The 26701-nt window shown below is 42.8% G+C and overlaps 1 protein-coding gene across 2 annotated transcripts in view; it reads left to right on the top strand.

The window, feature by feature from the left end:
• The window catches only part of KCNQ3 (potassium voltage-gated channel subfamily Q member 3), a 212847-nt gene that overhangs the window by 166141 nt on the left and 20005 nt on the right, over positions 1-26701 (top strand). For both annotated transcript variants that reach the window (XM_070748310.1, XM_070748309.1), the window contains exons 2-7: positions 6474-6564; positions 13416-13542; positions 16415-16587; positions 19481-19633; positions 23094-23204; positions 24588-24683. In XM_070748310.1, coding sequence (XP_070604411.1) covers positions 6474-6564; positions 13416-13542; positions 16415-16587; positions 19481-19633; positions 23094-23204; positions 24588-24683 — 751 coding nt within the window. The remainder of the gene's footprint in view (positions 1-6473; positions 6565-13415; positions 13543-16414; positions 16588-19480; positions 19634-23093; positions 23205-24587; positions 24684-26701) is intronic.

The following is a 26701-nucleotide window of genomic DNA, read 5'->3' as shown; positions in this document are numbered from 1 at the left end:
CTTACTTCCCTCCTCTTCCTCTCTCCCTCTCTCTCTCCCTCTTCCTTCCCCCTTTCCTTCCCTCTCCCTACCTCTCTCTCCCTCTCCCCCTCCCTCCATCTCACCTTTCCTCCCTCTCTCCCCCATCCTTCTCCCCCTCTCATCTCTCTCTCCCTCCCTCTCTCCCACCTTCCTTCGTCCCTCTCTCTCCTTCTTTCTCATCTCTTTCCCTCTCCCTCCTTCCCTTTCTCTCTCCCTCTCTTCTCAGAGAGAACAATTAGAATCCTTTGTGAAACCCACCTTTGTTCTCTCTAAGAGATGGAAGTTTATATAACAGTCATTGACTATTATATATTATCTTTTGCCAAGGACCAGTTTGTTTTCTGTGTTATGTCATTTTGGGTCCCATGACAGATGGAAGGCATTATATAGATACGCTGAAAGAAAGAAATGGAAAATAAATAATCCTGACCCATAAGCAAAAGTTTAATAGCCATTAGATTTCCCATAACAGCATGACATTTTAGCTTATCAAACTAATTTTCCCCACTGGCCAAAAACAAAATTATTAGGTTCATTATTATATATTTACCGCTATGTCTTAAAAGAGATTTCACAATGTCTTTTGTAACTATTCCTAGAGGGAGGGAAAGTATGAAACACCTTCCTCATCCTTTTTGGAAGCAAGACCTCATATATAAACTGAATAAACTAAATCTCACAGCCAACCCCCACTCGGTAAAAGACCTTGGAATACTAATATCAAATGACCTAAGTGCCAAAGCCCACTGCAACAATATCGCCAAAAAGGCTTCTAGAGTTGTTAGCCTGATCCTACGTAGCTTCTGCTCCAGCAATCTCACGCTACTCACCAGAGCCTACAAAACTTTTGCCAGACCCATCCTTGAATATAGCTCATCTGTCTGGAACCCATACCACATCTCAGACAACAACACCCTCAAAAACGTCCAAAAATAGTTCACCAGAAGAGCCCTTCACTCCTCCTCTCGAAACAGAATACCCTACGAAAATAGACTAACAATTCTGGATCTAGAAAGCCTAGAACTACGGGGCCTAAAATATGATTTAAGTATTACCCACAAGATCATATGCTGCAACGTCCTGCCTGTCAATGACTACTTCAGCTTCAACCGCAACAACACAAGAGCATGCAACAGATTCAAACTTAATATTAATCGCTCCAAACTTGACTGTAAAAAATATGACTTTAGCAATCGAGTTGTCAAAGCGTGGAACTCATTACCGGACTCAGTAGTGTCTACCCCTAACCCCCAACATTTCTCCCTTAGACTATCCATGATTGACCTCTCCAGGTTCCTAAGAGGTCAGTAAGGGGCTTACATAAGTGCACTAGCCTGCCTTTCGTCCCCTGTCCAGTTGTCTCTCCTTTATCTCATATATCATATATATTTTCTTCCTTTCATATATCTTATCCTCTGTTTTTATATCTTTTCTTCTGGCCTTTTCTTTACATGTCTATTCTCTTCAATATGTATTGTGTATTGGAATAAATAAATAAATAAATAAACAAATAAAATAAAATAAAATAAAACAAAATAAATAATTAAATAAATAAATAAATAAAATAAATAATTAAATAATTAAATAAATATAAATAAATAAAATAAATAAATAAATAAATAAATAAAAAAAATAAAATAAAATAAAATAAAATAAAATAAAATATAATATAATATAAAAATTTTCCTCTGCTGTTCCTTAAAAAGCAATTTCAGAAGATTATTTGAAACATTATCCAGTGTAGTGGTGACTTTTAGAAAACTTTCTTTGGCTGAGACCAGACTTAATTTCCTTTCATTGAAACACGAAATCAAATATGATAAATAAGGCTACCCTTATCACATTAAATTAAATTAAATATGATAAATAGGGGTACTTTTTATCACATTAAAAATAAATACCGTAACTTTCCAAGTTCTTGGACCAAACTCAACAGCTAATGAATCTGTTCTGGACGTGGAAGTTTGCTGCCCCCATGTGGCTCAAGTGAATTATTACATTCTCTTGAAATGAATCCATATCAAATGAGAATAAAGGATTAAAAAAAATGCTTCGGGCTTTTGGTTTTGCACTGTGTTGCTCTCTTCCATGCCTGAAAAACTTAATAGTTATTTTTAATAAACTAAATCCTGTCTGCCCTTGCCTGAATTGGTATGGGGTCTCCTGCTTTAAAGGGGGGCTGGACTAGATGACCTCCAATGCCCCTTCCAGCTATTCTATTCTCTAAATACAAGCAGGCCTCAACTTACAACTGCAACTGGGATTGGAAAATTCATCATTACCTTGGCATGATCATTAAGTGAGGCCTCATAACACTTAACTTGATTTTATGACCTTATTTTGATGTGGTTGTTAAGCAAGAACATCACATGATTATGATTTGCATATTGGTGGGGTTCACCTTTTTTGACTAGTGGCTCTGTGGGCGTGATGTTGCTTGGGGGGCGTGGCTTGGTGGGCATGGCAGGGGAAGGATATTATAAAATCTCCATTCTCTCCCCACTCCAGGGAAAGGATACTGCAAAATTTCCATTCTCTCCCCACTCCAGGGGAAGGATACTGCAAAATCTCCATTCCCTCCCCACTCCAGGGGAAGGATACTGTAAAATCTCCATTCCCTCCCCACTCCCAGGGAAGGATACTGCAAAATCTCCATTCCCTCCCCACTCCAGGGGAAGGATACTGTAAAATCTCCATTCCCTCCCCACTCCCAGGGAAGGATACTGCAAAATCTCCATTCCCTCCCCACTCCAGGGGAAGGATACTGTAAAATCTCCATTCCCTCCCCACTCCCAGGGAAGGATACTGCAAAATCTCCATTCCCTCCCCACTCCAGGGGAAGGATACTGTAAAATCTCCATTCCCTCCCCACTCCAGGGGAAGGATACTGTAAAATCTCCATTCCCTCCCCACTCCCAGGGAAGGATACTGCAAAATCTCCATTCCCTCCCCACTCCAGGGGAAGGATACTGTAAAATCTCCATTCCCTCCCCACTCCAGGGGAAGGATACTGCAAAATCTCCATTCCCTCCCCACTCCAGGGGAAGGTTACTACAAAATCTCCATTCCCTCCCCACTCCAGGGGAAGGATACTGCAAAATCTCCATTCCCTCCCCACTCCAGGGGAAGGATACTGTAAAATCTCCATTCCCTCCCCACTCCAGGGGAAGGATACTGTAAAATCTCCATTCCCTCCCCACTCCCAGGGAAGGATACTGCAAAATCTCCATTCCCTCCCCACTCCAGGGGAAGGATACTGTAAAATCTCCATTCCCTCCCCACTCCCAGGGAAGGATACTGTAAAATCTCCATTCCCTCCCCACTCCAGGGGAAGGATACTGTAAAATCTCCATTCCCTCCCCACTCCAGGGGAAGGATACTGTAAAATCTCCATTCCCTCCCCACTCCCAGGGAAGGATACTGTAAAATCTCCATTCCCTCCCCACTCCAGGGGAAGGATACTGTAAAATCTCCATTCCCTCCCCACTCCAGGGGAAGGATACTGTAAAATCTCCATTCCCTCCCCACTCCCAGGGAAGGATACTGTAAAATCTCCATTCCCTCCCCACTCCAGGGGAAGGATACTGTAAAATCTCCATTCCCTCCCCACTCCAGGGGAAGGATACTGTAAAATCTCCATTCCCTCCCCACTCCCAGGGGAAGGATACTGTAAAATCTCCATTCCCTCCCCACTCCATGGGAAGGATACTGCAAAATCTCCATTCCCTCCCCACTCCAGGGGAAGGATACTGTAAAATCTCCATTCCCTCCCCACTCCAGGGGAAGGATACTGCAAAATCTCCATTCCCTCCCCACTCCAGGGGAAGGATACTGCAAAATCTATATTCCCTCCCCACTCCAGGGGAAGGATACTGCAAAATTTCCATTCCCTCACCACTACAGGGGAAGGATACTGTAAAATCTCCATTCCCTCCCCACTCCAGGGGAAGGATACTGCAAAATCTCCATTCTCTCACCACTTCAGGGGAGGGATACTGCAAAATCTCCATTCCCACTCCACTCCAGGGGAAGGATACATTTTAGTACCATATTTCCCCAAAAATAAGACCTAACCAGAAAATAAGTCCTAATGTATCTTTTGGAAGAAAAAATAATATAAGACCCAGTCTTTTTTTTGGGGGGAAACACAGTTGCAACTTCAAACTGTCATTAAACAAATGATTGTAAATTGAGGATTCTGCTTACAGCTAGTCCTTACAACAGTTCATTTAGTGACAGTTTGAAGTTACAACAGCACGGGGAAAAAGTGACTTAAGACCATTGTTCACACAACTACTACAGCAACCCGCATGGTCACGTGATCAACATTCATATGCTTGGTGTTGTAGTGGTTAGAGTGCAGTACTGCAACTTACTTCTGTTGATCACCGACTGCCAGCAATTTGGTAGATTGAATCTCAGTAGGCTCAAGGTTGACTCAGCCTTCCATCCTTCCAGGGTGGGTAAAATGAGGACCCAGATTGTTGGGGGCAATAGGCTCACTCTCTGTAAACTGCTTAGAGAGGTCTGTAAAGCACTGTGAAGTGGTTTAGAATACCCTATGAGACTAGACTTTCAATCCTGGGGCTAGAAAGTTTAGAACTAAGACGCCTTAAACAAGATCTAAGTATTGCCCACAAGATCATATGCTGCAACGTCCTGCCTGTCGGCAACTACCTCAGCTTCAACCACAACAACACAAGAGCACACAACAGATTTAAACTTAATATTAACCGCTCCAAACTTGACTGTAAAAAATATGACTTCAGTAACCGAGTTGTCGAAGCGTGGAACTCATTACCAGACTCCATAGTGTCATCCCCAAACCCCCAACACTTTACCCTTAGATTATCTACGGTTGACCTATCCAGATTCCTAAGAGGTCAGTAAGGGGCGAGTACAAGTGCACTAGAGTGCCTTCCGTCCCCTGTCCTATTGCTCTCCTATACCTCCTATACCTTTCTTCTATTCCTATATCTCTTCTTCTATTCTTTCATTGATATGTTCTATTACTATATCTTCTTTTCTATTCTTTCTTAGATATATTGTACTATGAGTATCTCCTCTATAACCTTCATCATGTATTTTACTATGTGAATATAGATATACAGTATACCCACTAAAACCCTCATTGTGTATTGGACAAAATAAATAAATAATAATAAATAAATAATAGTGGTATATAACCAAAGCATTGGTATTACACTACCAGACCTGTTCTCTCCAGTTATGGTAACGTGAGAGCAGGACATAGTTGTTATTATTATATTATTGAGACCTTTTAAATAATCGCCAATTATTTTTGCATTTTATGAAATGCAGTGTTTTCCAGAGATATAAACAGATCCGCTGTAGCTTCACTTGCAACACTGAGAACCCGAGAAAACCCTTTTTAATTTTCTCATTGCGTCAAAGGACATCTGTTTCTTCTCTTGGATGCAAAAAAAGAAAACTCCCAGCATTGAAAGACAGATGATGTGCGCCATCAGCCAGGCCACCACGAACTGAAATTGTGTTTATTCTAGAAGAGGATTGGAAGCGATGGCCCTACTGAGCCGGGGTGGCACAGTGGTTAGAGTGCAGCACTGCAGGCTACTTCAGCTAACTGTAGTTCAGCAGTTCAAACCTCACTCAAGGTTGACGCACCCTTCCATCCTTCCGAGGTGGGTAAAATGTGGACCCACATTGTCGGGGGCGATATGCTGATCCAGTAAACAGCTTAGAGAGGACTATAAAAGCACTATGAAGTAGTATATAAGTCTAAATTATATTGCTATTGCTATCAGGTTGCAACGCCTTGGTCTCTTCAGCCTTGAAAGGCGGCGTTTAAGGGGTGACTTGATTGAAGTGTATAAAATCATGCATGGGATAGAGAAAAATTATTTTCTCTATCACACAATACTAGGACAAGGGGGCACTCCCTAAAGCTCATAGGTAAGAAAGTGAGGACAAATCAAGGGAAATATTTCTTCACCCAGAGGGTCGTTGGTTTATAGAATTCAGTTCCAGAAGAGGTTGTAACAGCTGTCAGCCTTGATAGCTTCAAGGCAGGATTAGACAGATTCATGCATGCCAAGTGTATTGGTGGTTATTGAAACAGATGTCCATGTGCCGCGTCTATGTTGGTTGAGGCAGGCAGGATTCACTTGGGTACCATTTGTTGGGGGTCAAGGGAAAGGGAGGGTTTTGCCTTCTCTTTGTGCCCAAGATCCCCATGGACAATTGGTGGGCCACTGTGTGACACAGAATGCTGGACTCGATGGGTTTTGGCCTGAATCAGCATGGCTCTTCTTATGTTCTTATGTTCTATCCTTGGCTTAACAACAACTTTGCAGTCAGGAGAAAAGCTCTCCTGTTCTCTCTTCCTTCTGCCCCAACCCTTTCAGAGAAACTGTTGATAGAAAGAATCGGTGACAATATTTTTTTGTTCCCTCTCTTTTCGCTTCCTCCAGATTTCTGATCGTGCTGGGATGCTTGATTTTAGCAGTGCTGACCACTTTCGGAGAATACGAAAAAGCTTCTGGATACTGGCTGTTACTTTTGGTAAGCAAAAGTGGGCTTCTTGAAAATTTATTGTTTGCAATAAAGGAAAAGCAAGTAGGATGCTTGGCTGCATAGCTAGAGGTATAACAAGCAGGAAGAGGGAGATTGTGATCCCCTTATATAGAGCGCTGGTGAGACCACATTTGGAATACTGTGTCCAGTTCTGGAGACCTCATCTACAAAAAGATATTGACAAAATTGAACGGGTCCAAAGACGGGCTACACTTCAGCTACCTGCTAGCGGTAGTTCAGCAGTTCAAATCTCACCACCAGCTCAAGGTTGACTCAGCCTTCCATCCTGCCACGATGGATAAAATGAGGACCCAGATTGTTGGGGAAAATATGCTGATTCCGTAAATCACTTAGAGAGGGCTGTAAAAGCACTATGAAGCGGTCTATAAGTCCAAATGCTCTAATGCTATAAGAAGAGGGCGTGCATAAGTGCACCAGTATGCCTACCATCCCTGTCCTACTGTCCCCATTTATTCATACTCATTCCCTGTGTTCATGTCCACGTTTATATTTATACCTGTTATCTCATATGGGTTTGACAAACTAAATAGAATAGAATAGAATAGAATTTTATTGGCCAAGTGTGATAGGACACACAAGGAATTTGTCTTGGTGCATAAGCTCTCAGCGTACATAAAATAAAATATACATTTGTCAAGAATCATGTGGTACGACACTTAATGATTGTCATAGGGGTCAAATAAGCAATGAAGAAGCAATATTAATAAAAATCTTAGGATCTAAGCAACAAGTTACAGTCATACAGTCAACATGGGAGGAAATGGGTGATAGGAATGATGAGAAAAACTAGTAGAATAGAAGTTCAGATTTAGTAGAAAGTCTGACAGTGTTGAGGGAATTATTTGTTTAGTAGAGTGATGGCGTTCAGAAAAAAACTGTTCTTGTGTCTAGTTGTCATGGTGTGCAGTGCTCTGTAGTGACGTTTTGAGGGCAGGAGTTGAAACAGTTTGTGTCCAGGATGTGAGGGGTCAGTAAATATTTTCCCCACCCTCTTTTTGACACATGCAGTATACAGGTCTTCAACGGAAGGCAGGTTGGCAGCAATTGCTTTTTCTGCAGTTCTGATTCTCCTCTGAAGTCTGTGTCGGTCCTGTTGGGTTGCAGCACCAAACCAGACAGTTATAGAGGTGCAGATGGCAGACTCAATGATTCCTCTGTAGAACTGTATCAGCAGCTCCTTGGGCAGTTTGAGCTTCCTGAGCTGGCACAGAAAGAACATTCTTTGTTGTGCTTTTTTGATGATAAATAAATAAAAATAGAATAATCTATTCTCCAAAGCACATGAAGGCCAGACAAGGAACAATGGATGGAAACTAACCAAGGAGGGAAGCAACTTAGAACTAAGGGGAAATTTCCAGACAATTAGAACAATTAATCAGTGGAACAGCTTGCCATCAGAAGTTGTGAATGATCCAACACTGGTGGTTTTTAAGAAGATATTAGATAATCATTTGTCTGAAATGTTATAGTGTTTCCAGCCTAAACGAGAGGTTGGACTAGAAGACCTCCAAGGTCCCTTCCAACTCTGTAATTCTGTTAAAACTCAAAGCCACTCAGTCTTGCCAGGGTTTATTTAAATATTTTATAATCTAGTGTAGGTGGTAAGGAGCAACTCTAAATGGCTGGTGAGATGATGAAACAATACCAGTGTTTCTGCTTCAGGAATGCATTGATTAAGTGCTCTTTTAAATAGATCATTCTTATCCAAGACTTTCCAAGCCATTGATTGTATGGAGTGCTCTAGATCAGGGGTCCCCAACCACCGGGCCGCGGACCAGTACCGGGCCGCGGGGCATGTTGCACCGGTCCGTGGAGTCAGCAGCTGCCGGCCCTCATGCCGCCACCCCCTCCCTCCAGCGCTTCGCCTCCCGCCGGGCAAGAGGCCTCAGGAGGCAGGTTCTGCCGGCCACAGGACGATGGACAGAGGGGCGGGAAGGACCGAGAGGCTCAAGCCTCTTTTGGCTTCTGCCGCGGGGCGCTTTTGCGTTTTTGGCTGGGGGGAGGCAGGAGGGCCAGCCTGACCCCCTGTCTCCAGCGCTTAGCCCCCGCTGGGCAAGAGGGCTTGGGAGGCAGGTTCTGCCGGCCACAGGGCGATGGCGGGAAAGAGGGGCGGGGAGGACCAGCACCCCCATGCTTAATCCCGCCCCCAACCACACCCCATTCCGCCCCCACCGGGCCATAGAAAAATTGTCTTGCTGAAACTGGTCCCTGGTGGAAAAAACGTTGGGGACCACTGCTCTAGATCAGTGTTTCCCAACCTTGGCAACTTGAAGATATTTGGACTTCAACTCCCAGAATTCCCCAGCCAGCGAATGCTGACTGGGGAATTCTGGGAGTTGAAGTCCAGATATCTTCAAGTTGCCATGATTGGGAAACACTGCTGTAGATGATATTTTTTTAAAAGCAAACCCATGAGTTAAAATCTTTGCAGGAATGGGCAAATTAGCATGAGCGAGCAGCCTCTAAAATTGGCTATATAGCTTTGCCCAAAGAAGCATCTCCATTTAAAAAGAAGTTGGCTGTGTCACTACGATCCCATAGACAGCCTCCTCTATTAATGAAATTGGGGGTTAATTGGACATTTTAAGAAGAAAAAGAGATGGCAGGGGCATGCTGTAATTGCCAAAGGTCCACTCTTCAATCCTTAGCCTCTCCAGTTAATAAGATCAGAGAGTTACCTCTGTTCCTGCCCTTGGAGAGCTATTGCATTAGAATAGACCGGTGATGGTGAACCTATGGCATGGGTGTCACAGGTGGCACGTGGAGCCATATCTGCTGGCACATGAGCCGTTGCCCTAGCTCAGCTCCAACATGTATAGGTGTGGTGGCCAACTGATTTTTGGCTCACACAGAGGCTCTGGGAGGGAGTTTTGGGCTTCCAGAGAGCCTCCAGGAGGATGGAGGAAGGCATTTTTACCCTCACTCAGATCCAGGGAAACCTTTGGAGCCTGGGGTGGGCGAAACATGAGCCTACTGGGCCCACCAGAAGGTGGGAAACAGGCCGTTTCTGGCCTCCAGGGGGACTCTGAGTGGCGGGGGAAGCTGTTTTCGCCCAACCCAGGCATTGAATTGGTGGAAGGTCTTAAGCATAAAACGTATCAGGAAAGACTTCAGGAACTCAATCTGTATAGTCTGGAGGACAGAAGGAAAAGGGGGGACATGATTGAAACATTTAAATATGTTAAAGGGTTAAATAAGGTCCAGGAGGCAAGTGTTTTTAATAGGAAAGTGAACACAAGAACAAGGGGACACAATCTGAAGTTAGTTGGGGGAAAGATCAAAAGCAACATGAGAAAATATTATTTTACTGAAACAGTAGTAGATCCTTGTAACAAACCTCCAGCAGACGTGGTAGATAAATCCACAGTAACTGAATTGAAACATGCCTGGGATAAACATATATCCATCCTAAGATAAAATACAGAAAATAGTATAAGGGCAGACTAGATGGACCATGAGGTCTTTTTCTGCCGTCAGTCTTCTATGTTTCTATGAATTATGGGTGTGGGCACTCTGTCATGTGCGATAGCGTGCACACATGCTTTTTTGGCACCCGAGGGAAAAAAGGTTTGCCATCACTGGAATAGACAGTCCCGGGCTTAGAGGTCTTCCTTGATACAAGACAGGGATGGACTGCAAGGGGTTTGCAGGGGTTCAGGAGAACCTCTAGCTAAGATTCTGTGCAGTTTGGAGAACTCTGAAATCCCACTCCTGGTTGGCTCCGCCCACCCCTGCGCTCAAGGGGCGGATTCCTATTACCGCCACTATCGGTGTGCTGCATGCACAGCTTCAGTTATCCTGCACGTGCGCGCCCCAGCATGTTTTTGCTTCTGCGCACGTGCAGGAAGCAAAATCTCACAAGGGGATGCACACATGTGGGAGATTTTGGCTTTTAAAAAAATGCATGCATGGAAGCAAAAAATGGCCAAAATCTCTCCCTCGTGTGTGTGTGTCCCCTCTTAAGATTTTGCTTCCAGCACATTTTGCTTCCTTAGGCATGAAAGCCAGCGGTTCCAGGTTCACAGCCAGTTAATGTGGCTTTGAGTCGATCACCAGGAGATGGTGAGTTCTAGTCTCACCCTAGGCATGAAAGCCGGCTATGTGGCTTTGAATCAGTTACCAGGAGATGGTGAGTTCTAGTATCACCTTAGGCATGAAAGCCAGTTAATGTGGTTTTGAGTCAATCACCAGGAGATGGTGAGTTCTAGTCCTGCCTTAGGCATGAAAGCCGGTGGTTTCAAGTTCACAGCCAGTTATTGTGGCTTTGAATCAATCACCAGGGGACTATGAGTTCTAGTCTCACCTTAGGCATGAAAGCCAGTTAATGTGGCTTTGAGTCGATCACCAGGAGATGTGAGTTCTAGTCTCACCCTAGGCATGAAAGCTAGCTATGTGGCTTTGAATTAGTTACCAGGAGATGGTGAGTTCTAGTATCATCTTAGGCATGAAAGTGAGCTATGTGGCTTTGAGTCGATCACCAGGAGATGGTGAGTTCTAGTCTCACCCTAGGCATGAAAGCCAGCTATGTAGCTTTGAATCAGTTACCAGGAGATGGTGAATTCTAGTCCTGCCTTAGGCGTGAAAGCCAGTTAATGTGGTTTTGAGTCAATCACCAGGGGACTGTGAATTCTAGTTCCACCTTTGGCATGAAAGTGACCTATGTGGCTTTGAGTCAATCACCAGGAGATGGTGAGTTCTAGTCCTGCCTTAGGCATGAAAGCCAGTGGTTCAAAGTTCACAGCCAGATATTGTGGCTTTGAGTCAATCACCAGGAGATGGTAAATTCTAGTCTCACCCTAGGCATGAAAGCCAGCTATGTAGCTTAGAATCAGTTACCAGGAGATGGTGAATTCTAGTCTCACCTTAGGCATGAAAGCCGGTTAATGTGGTTTTGAGTCAATCACCAGGGGACTGTGAATTCTACTTCCACCTTAGGCATGAAAATGAACTATGTGGCTTTGAGTCAATTACCAGGGGACTGTGAGTTCTAGTCTTGCATTAGGCATGAATTGCAGCTGGATGACTTTGGACCAGTCACTCTTTCTGAGCCCATCTCACGTCACAGTTGTGAGGACAGTAAGAGAAGGAAGGAATAGTAGATATGTCTCTTGCCTTCTCGTAATGTTTCCCAGAAAATAAGACCCTGTCTTTTATTTTATTTTTTGAACCCTGAAATAAAGTCTTGGCCTTATTGCCATGCACTCAATGGGCTTATTATCAGGGTATGTCTTATTTGGGGGGGAATGGGGTATGTACATGCAAGCAATAATAAAGGCAGGATGAAAACCAAATAAATAAATACTTCTATTGGGCTACTGCCCCCACCAACCCTTGCCAATGAGTTGGATGCCAAAATGTTTACTGCCACACTGTGGGTGTGGCTTATTTTGTGCACGTGGCCTGCTGGCCATGTGACCAGGTAGGAGTGGCTTGCCGGCCATGTGACCAGGTGGGAGTGGCTTGACAATCATGTGACCGGGAGGTGGCTTAAAGGTCATGTTACTGGGTGGGAGTGGCTTACTGACCAAGATAAGTTTTCAAATAGGTGCTTGGTCTCTTTTTCGGTTGATTAAGTCACATGATTTGAATAGCCACAAAAAGGACCAATGATAGACAGCATCATTTGCTGAGGAGCACAGTAAAATTTTAAGGTTTTGTACTGAAACCCACAAGGTTCAGTATGAGAACAGATTAGGCAAGTGGCTCAATTTTCTTTAACCGCTATAAAGGTTCAGTTCTAGATAATGATTAAAATGATTAAAACATACTATTTAATCATTTCCTATTTTAGAGGAATTAAGGATCATGCTAAGGTACTAGAGAAGGAAGAACAATTTAAAAATTGTTAAGTATTCAATAAATAGTGCATAAACTTAGTTACTATCCCCCACTGAGGCTCCCACCCTCCCCGTGGGGTCAACAGCCCCTTACTGGTTGGATTGACCCATTTGTTAAACATGCTGCTTCCAGCAAGATTCTCCTTCTCCAAATAATTTATTTGGGGCACCTAAGAATTATTTTATCGAGCGATATTGTTCTGTCGGGCTCTCTGGTAGAATCCTCCCAAAAATTCACAGGTACAAATTTCCAACACACACACGTTTGAAAATTCAAAACAGTGTTCTTTATAATGAAAAGTCACTTAAACTAAGCCCTCTTTTGGTATAGCAAAGAGCACTGGTCTCCAAACAAACTGGTAATTTGTACAAGTCCCTTATCAGTTCTGTGATACTTAGCTTGCAGCTGTGAGGCAATTCACAGTCCTTCTTCTTTCACAAAGTGAAACACACTTTGCCCTGGTTTAGTTTCAAAGCGGGGGAAAATCAGCACACAAAAGGTCAAAGTCAGTAAAGCAGTCATGAAACACAACGATCAGATAATCCTCCACAATGGCCAAACCCACAGGCTGCTTTTTATAGCAGCCTCACTAATTACCACAGCCCCACCCAACCACAGGTGGCCTCATTTTCTTTGATAATAATCTCTCAGTTGTTGTTGCCTATGCATCGCTCTCCACATGCGTGGCTGTATCATTAACTCTTGTTCCGAATCCAAGGAGGAGCTAGATAATTGATCTCCTTCTGAGCTGTCTGCCCCACTCTCCTCCTCCCTGTCACTCATGTCTTCTTGGTCAGAGGAGCCTTCATCAGCAGATTCCACCGGGGGAGGGGGGCAAAACAGGCCTGCAGCATGTGGATGTCTCCCCCACATCCACAGTCCTTGGGGCATGAGGTGGGCCAGAGCTAACCACAACAGATATACTCTTCTCAAAATTTTGTTGCTGCACCTTTTTCTCTCCCCATGTTTTTTTCCAATAGGAAACTTTTGCCATTTTCATCTTCGGAGCAGAATTTGCTTTAAGGATCTGGGCCGCTGGCTGCTGCTGTCGATACAAGGGATGGCGTGGGAGGCTGAAATTTGCCAGAAAGCCGCTCTGTATGTTGGGTAAGCACGTGACGCTTTTACATCACGGCTTCTTTTTCGGAGCAGGAGTGGAAAAATAAATCAGTCACAGGTTTCTTTCTTTCTTTCTTTTTTTTGCTCAGACTCTGCTGCGGGAATGAACTCCCACCACCCATCACTCTGACCCCTAAAAGTTAATGTAAAACAATGTACAGTGGTACCTCTACTTACAAAGGCCTCTACTTATGAACTTTTCTAGATAAGAACCAGGTGTTCAAGATTTTTTTTGCCTTTTCTCAAGAACCATTTTCCACTTACAAACCCGAGCCTCCGAAACTGTAACCAGAAAAGGCGGGGAGAAGTCTCTGTGGGGCCCCTCTAGGAAGCTCCTGGGGGAAAACAGGGCCGGAAAAGGCAGGGAGAAGCCTCCATGGGGCCCCTCTAGGAATCTCCGGGGAGGAAATAGGGTAGGAAAAGGCAGGGAGAAGCCTCCGTGGGGCCCCCCAGGAATCTCCGGGGAGGAAACAGGGCCGGAAAAGGCAGGGAGAAGCCTATGTGGGGCCTTTCTAGGAATCTCCGGGGAGGAAACAGGGCCAGAAAAGGCGGGGAGAAGCTTCTGTGGGGCCTCTCTAGGAATCTCCTGGGAGGAAACAGGGCCGGAAAAGGCAGGGAGAAGCCTCTTTGGAGCCTCTCTAGGAATCTCCTGGGAGGAAACAGGGCCTCCACCCTCCTTGTGGTTTCCCCAACTGCACACATTATTTGCTTTTACATTGATTCCTATGAGAAAAAAATTGCTTCTTCTTACAAACTTTTCTACTTAAGAACCTGGTCATGGGATGAATTATGTTCGTAAGTAGAGGTACCACTGTATTTTAAAGACAGTTATGTAATTATAAGAGCATTAACTTGTGGCTGGGATGCTTGATGGCCATGTAGCCACCAGATGGCACTCAAGGGCCACCGAAAATAAATGAATTATATTTTTCTTTAAAAAAAAAAAAAAGATAGCCCAGGTCTTATTAGACAAGTGTTTATTTCTTCACTTTGATTTTATTATAACTTTTCTCCAACTGAAGATGACCTGTACTTAGCATTGTAACCAGTGAAGGTCTGCTCCTCTTCGGCGCTATTGGTGCGCCTCCAGAGACCGTCGCGGGTGTGCGGGAACCGGTAAGCCTGAGATTTGGCAAGTGAAATCTCGTGCGAGGATGAGCAAGATTTTGATGATATTTGCATGCACAGATGCAAAACAAAAGTGAAAATCGTCAAAATCTCACAAGCAACCTGGTGCAAGATTTCACTTGCAGCATATATGCAGAAGCCAAATCTCATGTGGGGGCACGTCGGGGATGCACAGATGTTTGTGCACCCTGGAATTTCATACCGGGATGGTGCACCACACTGGCTGCTGCTCAGCACTGATTCTACCCATCAGGACCTCTCTAGCACAGTCACAACAACCTTGTTTGGTAGTGTGGAAGGACAGATTACAGATCACCAAACTGATGATAAACACCTGTGCTTGTTTCTGCCCCTCCCTTCTCGGCCCTCCCCTCCTCATCAGGACAAACCCATCTGCCAATCCAACTGGAGCTGTCAATCAAGCATCCACATTTCCTGCTCAGGCAGGGGGTTGGACCAGATGACCTGCATGGTCCCTTTCAACTCTAACAATAAGTAAATAAATTTAAGTGAACTGTCAAAAATTGAGGACTTTACCTGTACAGTGGTACCTCCACTTGCGAACTTAATTCGTTCCGTGACCAGGTTCTTAAGTAGAAAAGTTTGTAAGAAGAAGCAATTTTTCCCATAGGAATCAATGTAAAAGCAAATAATATGTGTGATTGGGGAAACCACAGGGAGGGTGGAGGCCCTGTTTCCTCCCAGGGGATTCCTAGAGAGGCCCTACAGAGGCTTCTCCCTGCCTTTACCGGCCCTGTTTCCTCCCAGGGGATTCCTAGAGAGGCCCTACAGAGGCTTCTCCCTGCCTTTACCGGCCCTGTTTTCTCCCAGGGGATTCCTAGAGAGGCCCTACAAAGGCTTCTCCCTGCCTTTTCTGGCCCTGTTTCCTCCCACGAGATTGCTATAGAGGTCACATGGAGGCTTCTCCCTGCCTTTTCCAGTTACAGTTTTGGAGGTTCGGGTTTGTAACTGGAAAATGGTTCTTGAGAAGAGGCAAAAAAATCTTGAACACCCGGTTCTTATCTAGAAAGGTTCGTAGGTAGAGGCGTTTGTAGATAGAGGTTCCACTGTATTGATAAAGTCTTGGAGATATGTAGGTCAAGGGTTCCCAGCTCCTGGTCCATGTACCACCACTGTTCCATGGTATGCCAGTAAGCAGTCTGTGCAAACCAGTGAATCCCCATCCATGGGATGCAGGCATGCCCACTCTCGGACATGTAAAAAAACCTTTTTTCTGGTCTTTCATGTCCAAAAGGTTGGGGATCCCTAGTGTAGGTGATCTTATCAACCTTCTAAAATAGTGATGGTGAATATATGCACGCGAGCTTTTGCTCTAGCTCAGTTCCAACATGCATGTGTGTGCCAGCCAGCTGATTTTTGCACAGAGGCTCTGGGAGGACATTTTTGGCTTCCAGAGATCCCAAGAGGGGATGGGGGAGGGCGTTTTTACCCTCCCCTGGCTCCAGGGAAGCTAGGAAGAACGAAACATGAGCCCATTGGGCCCAACGGAAGTTTGGAAACAGGCCATTTCCAGCCTCCAGAGGGCCTCCAAGGGACAGGGGAAGCTGTTTTTGCCCTTCCCAAGCATTGAATTATGGGTGTGGGCACTCGTGTGTGTGCAGGCTCTTTCGGCACCTGAGGAAAAAAAAAGTTTCGCCATCACCGATCTAGATTTTCCAATGAATCCCGGATTCTTTTTTGGGCAAGATTTGTTCTCTATCTCTCTCCGCAGATATCTTCGTTCTGATCGCCTCTGTCCCAGTGGTAGCTGTTGGCAACCAAGGCAATGTCCTGGCTACATCTCTGAGAAGTCTCCGTTTCCTCCAGATCTTAAGGATGTTGCGCATGGACCGGAGAGGTGGCACCTGGAAGCTTCTGGGATCAGCTATTTGTGCACACAGCAAAGTAAGAAGGGAAGTTAGGAGGGAATGCTGGTCACTCAGGGGTTGAACTACTACGGTAGGGTCTTCGGTGCTCTCTGACTTTGCTCGGGGTTGGGTGTTTTTTTTTTTTTGAGATGTTTCATTACCCAGCTAGGCAACCTCCTCAGTGCTAGAAGGAAATGGGGAAGTTGAGGGAAGAAGAATAGAATGAAAGCAATACAGCCATCAAGCATGAATTTTACTAATTTATTTATTATATTTATGTGCCACTCACTCCAAAATGGACTCAGAGTGGCTAAACTATCCATAAAAGCACTTCTGCTGGTCCAGATTTTCATATTAGTTTGAAGATCTTTTTTTTTTTTTTGTAATTTTATTTGTGGTGTTTTTTCTTCCTTCAGCATATTTAGTGAATATTGTCTGGGTCAATTTGCTCTATACAAAATACTGGCAACAATAATGGTATTATTTAAATATACATAATAATAGTCTTTTTCTTTTCTTTTTTCTTTTTTGCTTCCAAGATTTACATATACCTTGTAATTATAATGCATTATGTTTTGTAGCAGTATATGTGCTGGTATTTTCCCAATTTCTGCTATCTGTCTGTTTTTTCTAACATCTAATATAACAATTCCCATATTAAAAAGTATTATATATCTATCCATCATCTCTTATATATATATACTGCTCAAAAAAAATAAAGGGAACTCTCAAAGAACACATCCTAGATCTGAATGAATGAAATATTCTCATTGAATACTTTGTTCTGTACAAAGTTGAATGTGCACAACAGCATGTGAAATTGATTGTCAATCAGTGTTGCTTCCTAAGTGGACAGTTTGATTTCACAGAAGTTTGATTTACTTGGAGTTATATTGTGTTGTTTAAGTGTTCCCTTTATTTTTTTGATACACACACATATATAATTGTTTAAGCATACATAATACTAGCCTTCTAACATTTACTTGTACATAGTAACTATAGTGACTTCTATCATAGTTGGAGATTATTTCTAAGGACCCATTCCACACCTCAGGAGAAGGTCCACTGACAATAAACCTTTGGATCTACACCATGTTGATCTTTGCAGCAGCCAAAAAAGCCAATGCAATCCTAAATTGCATTAATAGAGGGATGGAATCAAGATCAAGTGAGGTATTAATATCACACTATAAAGTCTTAGTAAGAGCACACTTAAATACTTCATCCAGTTTTGGTCACTACACTATAAAAAAGATGTTTAGACTCTAGAAAGAGTATAGAGAAGAGCAACCAGGAGGATCAGGGGATTTGAGGCTAAAACATATGATAAAAGGATGCAGGAACTGGGCAAGGTTAGTCTAGTGAAGAGAAGGACCAGGGGAGACATGATAGCAGTGTTCCAATATTTGAGGAGATGCTACAGAGAGGAAGAGGTCAGGCTATTTTCCAAAACATCCGAAGGCCAGATAAGGAATATCGAATGGACAATAAACAAGGAAAGATTCAACCTAGAAAGAAGGATAATTTTTCTGACAGTGAGAACAATCACCTGATGGAACAGAAGTTGCCTTTGGAAGTTATGGAAACTTAATCGCTGGAGGCTTTCAAGAAGAGATTGGACTGCCGTTTGTCAGAAATGGTGTGGGGCCCCCCCTCTTGGATGGAGGGGTTGGACTAGATGACCTATAAGGTCCCTTCCAACTCTGTGAATCTGTAAGACTTTACACGGCAGCCCGCTTATTTGCTAAACTTTCATGCCAGTTTAGACAGCAGGGATAGATGTCAGCAGGAGATTTCCTATTGACTGTAATCACCGAAGATAATCTCCTGTCATGCCTGTCATCTCCTGTCTCAGAAGAGAAGGATTTAGGGGTAGTGATTTCTGACAGTCTCAAAATGGGTGAGCAGTGTGGTTGGGCAGTAGGAAAAGCAAGTAGGACGCTTGGCTGCATACCTAGAGGTATAACAAGCAGGAAGAGGGAGATTGTGATCCCCTTATATAGAGTGCTGGTGAGACCACATTTGGAGTACTGTGTTCAGTTCTGGAGACCTCACCTACAAAAAGATATTGACAAAATTGAACAGGTCCAAAGACGGGCTACAAGAATGGTGGAAGGTCTTAAGCATAAAACGTATCAGGAAAGACTTCATGAACTCAATCTTTATAGTCTGGAGGACAGAAGGAAAAGGGGGGACATGATCGAAACGTTTAAATATGTTAAAGGGTTAAATAAGGTTCAAGAGGGAAGTGTTTTTAATAGGAAAGTGAACACAAGAACAAGGGGACACAATCTGAAGTTAGCTGGGGGAAAGATCAAAAGCAACATGAGAAAATATTATTTTACTGAAAGAGTAGCAGATGCTTGGAACAAACTTCCAGCAGACGTGGTTGGTAAATCCACAGTAACTGAATTTAAACATGCCTGGGATATACATATATCCATCCTAAGATAAAATACAGGAAACAGTATAAGAGCAGACTAGATGGGCCATGAGGTCTTTTTCTGCCGTCAACCTCCTATGTTTCTATGTTTCTACCAACTTCTCCAGTCCATTTTTTGGACTTCCTCCTCATTAAACAATCATTACAAAGATTTATTTTTTTTCTTACATTGCCCAAAACAATTGAAACAACTCTTGGGACAATCTTGAGGCTTACCGGTCAGGATAAATTAATTTAATTAGGTTGAATGCTTCCTTGCTTATCCCAGTAGCTTCTTTGGACTGACTGAAGATGCTACTTGGATAAGTAGCATACTTAAAAAAGAAAAAAAATGGTGAAAGAAGTCCAGTTGCCCTGACTCTACTTCCAGACAACTCTACCTGGATGGCTGAGAATCTTCTTCAACTTAATTTTATTTGCTTAAATTAGGACTCTCATGTTCGCTTGAGTGTTTTCCATTTGCTGATGGCCATCTGCTCTCTCTTAGGAGCTCATCACTGCCTGGTACATTGGATTCTTAACCCTTATTCTCTCCTCATTCCTGGTTTATTTGGTGGAGAAGGATGTGCTCCAAAAAGATGAGGACGGAAAAGAGACCAAAGAGTTTGGGACCTACGCTGATGCTCTCTGGTGGGGACTGGTCAGTATCAATGGTGATTAAGCTCATTTGTTTTAGACCTTTGGTCTAGACCAGGGGTTTCCAAACTTGACAAACTAATGGACTTCAATTCCCAGAATTCATCAGCTAACTATTCTGGCTGGGGGATTCTGGGAGTTGAAGTCCACAAGTCTTATGTTTGCCAAGTTTGGAGACCCCTGGTCTAGACATTGAGGAATTTTGTTACATTATGGGGTGTGTTCATACTGATGAATCAGGTCATTAAGTCTTTTTCTGGAATTTTTTATTTTTTCTCCACTCCAATCACATATTTATTTAATTTATTTATTCATTGTCCAATACACAAATACATAGGAAGAAAAATAGACATGTAGTAATATATATAAGGGTAAGAGTGGACTTAGAGGAGAGGATATATGAAAGGAAGAGAATATATATGATAAGTGAGAGAAAGGAAAGACAATTGGACAGGGGACGAAAGGCACACCAGTGCACTTATGTATGCCCCTTACTGCAATATAATGCAATATAATATATACCATCAATCTTAAAATACAATACAATAATAATTTTTTTTAAATTGGGTATTCATAATCCATCCAGTGCTACCTCCTGTACTTTTAACATCTGGCAAAAGATAATTATTCAAATTTCTTATATGCATTTAAAAAGCTATTAACTAATACAGTTTCTTTTAGATGCTTCATTTCTTATTACATCTGATCATTTAGGCTGTCATGCTTCAATCTCCTCGATATATCCTTAATCTCAATTTCATATATATTTATTACCATTCTTTAATTGTAATCACCCTTTAAAAAAGAAAAAAAGAAACCTGAATTCCCAATCATAACAACTAAATCTTAAATTTTATCTAACTGTTACAGGGATCTAACATACATCAATTCAAAAGGGGAGAAAAATCCAAATAATTTATCCTAAATGTCCCAATTAGCCCAATTAATAACAATTTCTTTTAGTAAGTAAATTTAAAAAAAAGTCTTAATTGTGCAGTCTTCTGCTAGGCTTGGGTAGTGTTAGGGCTGATGAGTGTGGGTTTGTGCGTTCTATAATTTGACTTAGAGTGGATACCCAGGTAATGGTTGAATTTTGAAACCAAAATTCCTGACTCCTGTAAACTCGGCTGCTGGATGGTATTGATTATGGTGTCAAGCCGGTGCAGAAATTGATGATTGATAGATTGTTTAGGAAAAAATATATCCACAAAACAACTCCCCCCGGAGATTAGAACTGCCCCGACCCTCCTTTCTTTCGTAAACTACTCAAGACCCACCTATACCGCCAGGCATGGGGGAGTTGAGACACCTTTCCCCCAGGCTCTTTATATTTTATGTTTGGTATGTATGTGTTGTTTCGTTTTTAAATATGATAGGGTTTTATATGCCTTCTTTTTTAATATTAGATTTGTTTCTCTATAATATTGTTTTTTTATTATTGTTGTGAGCCGCCCCGAGTCTTCAGAGAGGGGCGGCATACAAATCTAATAAATTATTATTATTAATTATTATTATTAATACAGTGTATGGTGTAAGTGGTAATAGTAATGGACTCTTCAGACACAGATACCAGTACAAAATATATATACTGCTCTAAAAAATAAAGGGAACACTCAAATAACACATCCTAGATCTGAATGAATGAAATATTCTCATTGGATACTCTGTTCTGTACAAAGTTGAATGTGCACAACAGCCTGTGAAATTGATTGTCAATCAGTGTTGCTTCCTACGTGGACAGTTTGATTTCACAGAAGTTTGATTTACTTGGAGTTATATTCTGTTGTTTATGTGTTCCCTTTATTTTTTTGAGCAGTGTATTATAAACATTACCAAGGTAGAATAATCTCTTTACACTTCTAATCACAAATACAATCTCAATATCCAATACAAGCCAGTTAACTTCTGCACACAGCTCTAGACATAAAATAACTAACAGGGAAAAAAACTCCTATGGCCAACTGTGACCCATCTCTTAGAGGTATATCATATAAACATACATTCATAGCTTATATGTATTGTAATCCAATATAATTACATACAGGGTACTGACAGTGATAAATCAATGCCTTGCCACACTAGTTATATTTGAGAGGTTCAAGGCCATCCTATGCCCACCCACCTGGGCGGAAGTGGAAGGAGGACTTGCCACGCTGGCACAATCTGAGTGGGCAACATAACAAGTTTGTGGGTGGGGGACAAGGGATGTTGGCTTTCAACTGAGTGGGAAACTCAAATGTAGGTTTCCCAGTGTGGTTGCCAGGATGGCTCCAGAAATAAATTGGAACTTTGAGGAGTGCTTTGACTTGGATTCTGATTTAGTTTGGATGCTATCTAGAACCTTGACATATAGGTTGAGCGAGGGAGGGAAGGAAGGAGATGGATGAGGGAGGGACGGAGGGAGAGAGGGATAAGAGAAGGAAGAGAGATGGGTGGGGAAGGAAGAAGGAAGAAAGGAGAGGGATGGTAGAGAGGGATGAGTAAGAGAAGGAAGGGAAATTGGTATAGGGAGGGAGGGAAGGGAAGAAAGAAGGGGAAGGATGAATAGGGAGGAGGGAGGGAGGGAAGAGTAGGAGAAGGAAGGAAGGAAGGAAAAAGATGGATGGGAGGGAGGGATAAGAGAAGAGAGACAGATGGGCAAAGGAAGGGAAGAAAGGAAGGAAGGAAAGAAGGAAAGAGTAGGGGATGGATGGATGGAGAGGAGGGAGGAAAGGATGAAAGGATGAAAGGAAGGGTAGGAGAATGAATGAATGAAGGAAGGAAGGAAGGAAGGAAGGAAAGAAGGAAGGATTAGGGGATGGATGAATGGGGAGGAGGGAAGAAGGGATGGAAGGAAGAGTAGGATAAGGAAGGAAGGAAGGAAGGAAGGAAGGAAGGAAGGAAGCTTGTATGTATGAGTGTTTCTTTAAATTGGGGTTTTTTAGATTGTCTTTTAATATTAGATTTGTTTACATTGTCTTTTTATATTGTTGTTAGCCGCCCCGAGTCTTCGGAGAGGGGCGGCATACAAATCTAACAAACAAACAAACAAACAGGAAGGAAGGAAGGAAGGAGTAGGGACGGATGAATGGGGAGGAGGGAAGAAGGGATGGAAGGAAGGAAGGAAGGAGAGAAAAAACATTTTACAGTCTTGTGTGAAAACAAAAGTTGCAGAACGACCGTTCTTCACCGTATTCCAACAGACTGTAGTCCTTACAGACAGTAGTAAATCTCCAGGGCCTTCCAGGGCATAGCAACTCAGGCTTACCAGTTTGTTTACTATTTATTTATTAATTGGATCTGTATGCCACTCCTCTCTGAGGACTCGGGGCGGCTCACAACATGTCAAAAAACAATATACAGTTCAGGTGAGATATAGAGATCTGGGTGTGGAACAGGGCACCTAGAAATGCCGAGGAATGATTCTTCTTGCCCGTTTGCTTTGTCTTTCTTACAGACTGTCCCAAACCTTCTTCTCCCCACAGATTACGCTGGCAACCATCGGCTACGGAGATAAGACGCCCAAAACGTGGGAAGGGCGCTTGATCGCAGCAGCTTTTTCCTTAATCGGAGTTTCATTTTTTGCCCTTCCGGCTGTAAGTTTCATCAATCACCTTACAAGAAGACATGAGGGTGGTGCCCCCGAATTTTTTTTTTTGCCGTTCCACAGAGTTTCTCCCTCAGGAATTAAAAAAGGCATTGGATTCTCCAACATTGCTTGAAAATTTCTTCCTAATTTCTTCCTTTAATTTTAGAGGTGCAGTGGTACCTCTACTTATGATATTAATTCATTCCATGACTAGCTCCTTAAGTGGAAAAGTTCGTAAGAAGAAGCAATTTTTCCCATAGGAATCAATGTAAAAGCAAATAATGTGTGCGATTGGGGAAACCACAGGGAGGGTGGGGGCCCTGTTTCCTCCCAGGAGATTCCTAGAGAGGCCCCACGGAGGCTTGTCTCCATCTTTTCTGGCCCTGTTTTCTCCCAGGAGATTTCTAGAGAGGCCCCACGGAGGCTTCTCCCTGCCTTTTCCGGCGCTGTTTCCTCCCAGGAGATTCCTAGAGAGGCCCTAAGGAGGCTTCTCCCTGCCTTTTCCAGTCCTGTTTCCTCCTAGGAGATTCCCAGAGATGCCCCACGGAGGCTTCTCCCTGACTTTTCCAACCCTGTTTCCTCCCAGGAGATTCCTAGAGAGGCCCCACGGAGGCTTCTCCCTGCCTTTTCCAGCTCTGTTTCCTCCCAGGAGATTCCTAGAGAGGCCCCACGGAGGCTTCTCCCTGCCTTTTTTGGCCCTGTTTCCTCCCAGGAGATTCCTAGAGAGGCCCCACAGAGGCTTCTCGCCACCTTTTCCGGTTACAGTTTCGGAGGCTCGGGTTTGTAAGTGGAAAATGGTTCTTGAGAAGGGGCAAAAAAATCTTAAACACCCGGTTCTTATCTAGAAAGGTTTGTAAGTTGGTAAATCCACAGTAACCGAATTTAAACATGCCTGGGATAAACATATATCCATTGTAAGATAAAATACAGGAAATAGTAAAAGGGCAGACTAGATGGACCATGGGGTCTTTTTCTGCCATCAGTCTTCTATGTTTCTATGTTTCTATGTTTCTATGTAAGTAGAGGCATTCTTAGGTAGAGGTACCACTGTAGTTGAAGAGGGCTATGAAGGGGTTTCGACCAATATTGGGTTGGTATCAGAACCGGGGGGGGGGGGGAACACTGCAACGGTAGTGGAAATATAGCTGTGGAAGCTCCAACCACAACAGAAAGGGATAAAAGTGTCCCACATGGCTTATATTCTTCTCGCTATAATTTTTACGAGCATTCCTAGTCTCATATTTCACGTCCTTCATTAGACCACATCCAGCTTCTGCTGTCCTAAAAGAAATCAGGAGAAAGAACAGATCCCGACTCCTTGCTATGTGGCCATCCTATGCTTTTCACAAAGAAATATTTCAAGCATAGATTTGTTCCTCTTGCCTTACAGGGCATTTTGGGTTCAGGACTGGCCCTAAAAGTCCAGGAACAACATCGCCAAAAGCACTTTGAAAAAAGAAGGAAACCGGCAGCTGAACTCATACAGGTGTGTGAGTCGTCTTTTCTATAACATGTGGTTGGAAGCGTACAGCTCAGCTGGTCATGGGTTTCGAGAAAATATTTCTTTAAAAAAATATATTTGTATTATTTTTCAAAAAGACAAGCAAAGACAAACCACATTAAACATTTAAGGAGCTACCATTGCTCTGCTTGTCATAGAAGTCTAACTAATACAAAAATATAAAACCCTAACTTGTTCTGTCTGGGTCCCCCCAGATGCCAACACCAACCAAAAAGAGTAGTCAGACACACTGGTAAAAAGCAAAGGCAGTTTATATACTGGAAAGCAAACACAGGTAACAAAAACTGTTCTTACAGACAGGAACACGATGAAGCTTCACAGAGGTTTCACGAAGGCCAGGCAATAAAACAGGATTCTTGCTGGCAAAAACAACAATGGAGATAATAAAACCCACGCCTCCCCCAAGTCTTTCAGCCTTCTAGGCCACAAGCCAAGATCAGAGACGCCAAGAATCGAAGCAAGGTCACAGGACTCCCAGTTTATAACTCTCCACAAGACTGTAAGGGCGGGCCTGCCTTTTCAACCCTGCCGAGGAGAACCACACCCAAACCCAGCTGTTGCCAATTCAGGGATGGAAATACCTTTCTAATTGGCCCCTTCTTTGAGCTGCCCGTCTCTGCCTCATGTCTATTATAGCCTGTGCGTCTTCATCCAATGAATCCAGGCTACTAGCTGGGGAGAGCCCCCCCCCGGGGGTCTCAGGCTGCTCTCCCTCCTCCTCTTCCTGACGTTCCTCTCCCCCGTCTGCCTGGTCCTCCCCCTCCTGGTCACTGTCCTCCTCCTCTGGGCATGGATCTGGCAGAGCTCCAGCCAGTCCCTGAGGAGCCTCAGGCTGAATCACAACACTAACTGTTGTCAGATCAATACAGAGATATCACACGTGTATATTACATTTTTATTAAATTTAACTCTATATTTTTTATATTAATCACGTTAATTTAATTTCTTTATCTATAAAATATTGTATACTTATTTAAAAATACAAAATATTAATAATGCAGAAAAAAATAACACTTCTAACTTTATCGTACTATGAACTATTTCACTCTATCTCATAAATCTTCAAACAGTTATACATTCTTACTTATTTAATTTTTAATACTATTTTTAAGATTCCACCAATCATATACTTTATCCCATATTTTATAAAATTCTGTTTCAGTTTGATTATTCAAACGTTTTGACATCATATCTAATTCTGCACATTCTATAATTTTTTTAAATACTTCAACATCTTTTGGTATTGTCTTTTCTTTCCATTTCTGCGCAAATGTAATTCGCGCCGCAACCAATATATGTATTATTAAATAATAAATTTCTATTTTGTACTTTGTATTTGAAATATTTCTATGGCACATTTGGCCACACCTTGGCAGTATATAAGACAGGCTGATGGGGAAAGGGTGTGTGGAAAAACAATGTTCGCAATAGAGAGTAGAGCCTGGGGGCTGGTATGAGCAATAAATCATCTCCACTGGAACACTACATGGGGTCCTGATTCTTTGTACCTACATTAATCTCCCTAAATTGGCACTAGATAAGAGTCAACAGAATTCCAGAGACTTAGACTGTCAGTGGGAACATAAGGATTCTAATCTGATGACTTGCTTGACTCAACCCCTCCAGGTTCTGTTGGCTTTTCTCCTACGCATAGGGGCTGACTGGTCTTAGTTCTATTGGCTGGGATATCACAATTTATTTTTATTTATTTATTTATTTTGTCAAACAATTATAGGGTGATAATTTGTACAAATAAAACATTAGATAAGTAATGATAAAAAGTAGCAATAGAAGACAATAGGACAGGGATGGTAGGCACAGTGGTGCGCTTATGCACGCTCCTTACAGACCTCTTAGAAAGGGGGAGAGGTCAATTGTAGATAGTCTAAGGTTAAAGGTTTTGGGGTTAGGAGTAGAAACCACAGAATCAGGTAGTGCATTCCAGGCGTTGATTACTCTGTTGCTGAAGTCGTATTTTTTTC

This window comes from Erythrolamprus reginae, chromosome 3, assembly GCF_031021105.1.
Source record: "Erythrolamprus reginae isolate rEryReg1 chromosome 3, rEryReg1.hap1, whole genome shotgun sequence".
Lineage (NCBI taxonomy): Eukaryota > Metazoa > Chordata > Lepidosauria > Squamata > Dipsadidae > Erythrolamprus > Erythrolamprus reginae.
This window is presented reverse-complemented; position numbering and strand designations above follow the sequence as displayed.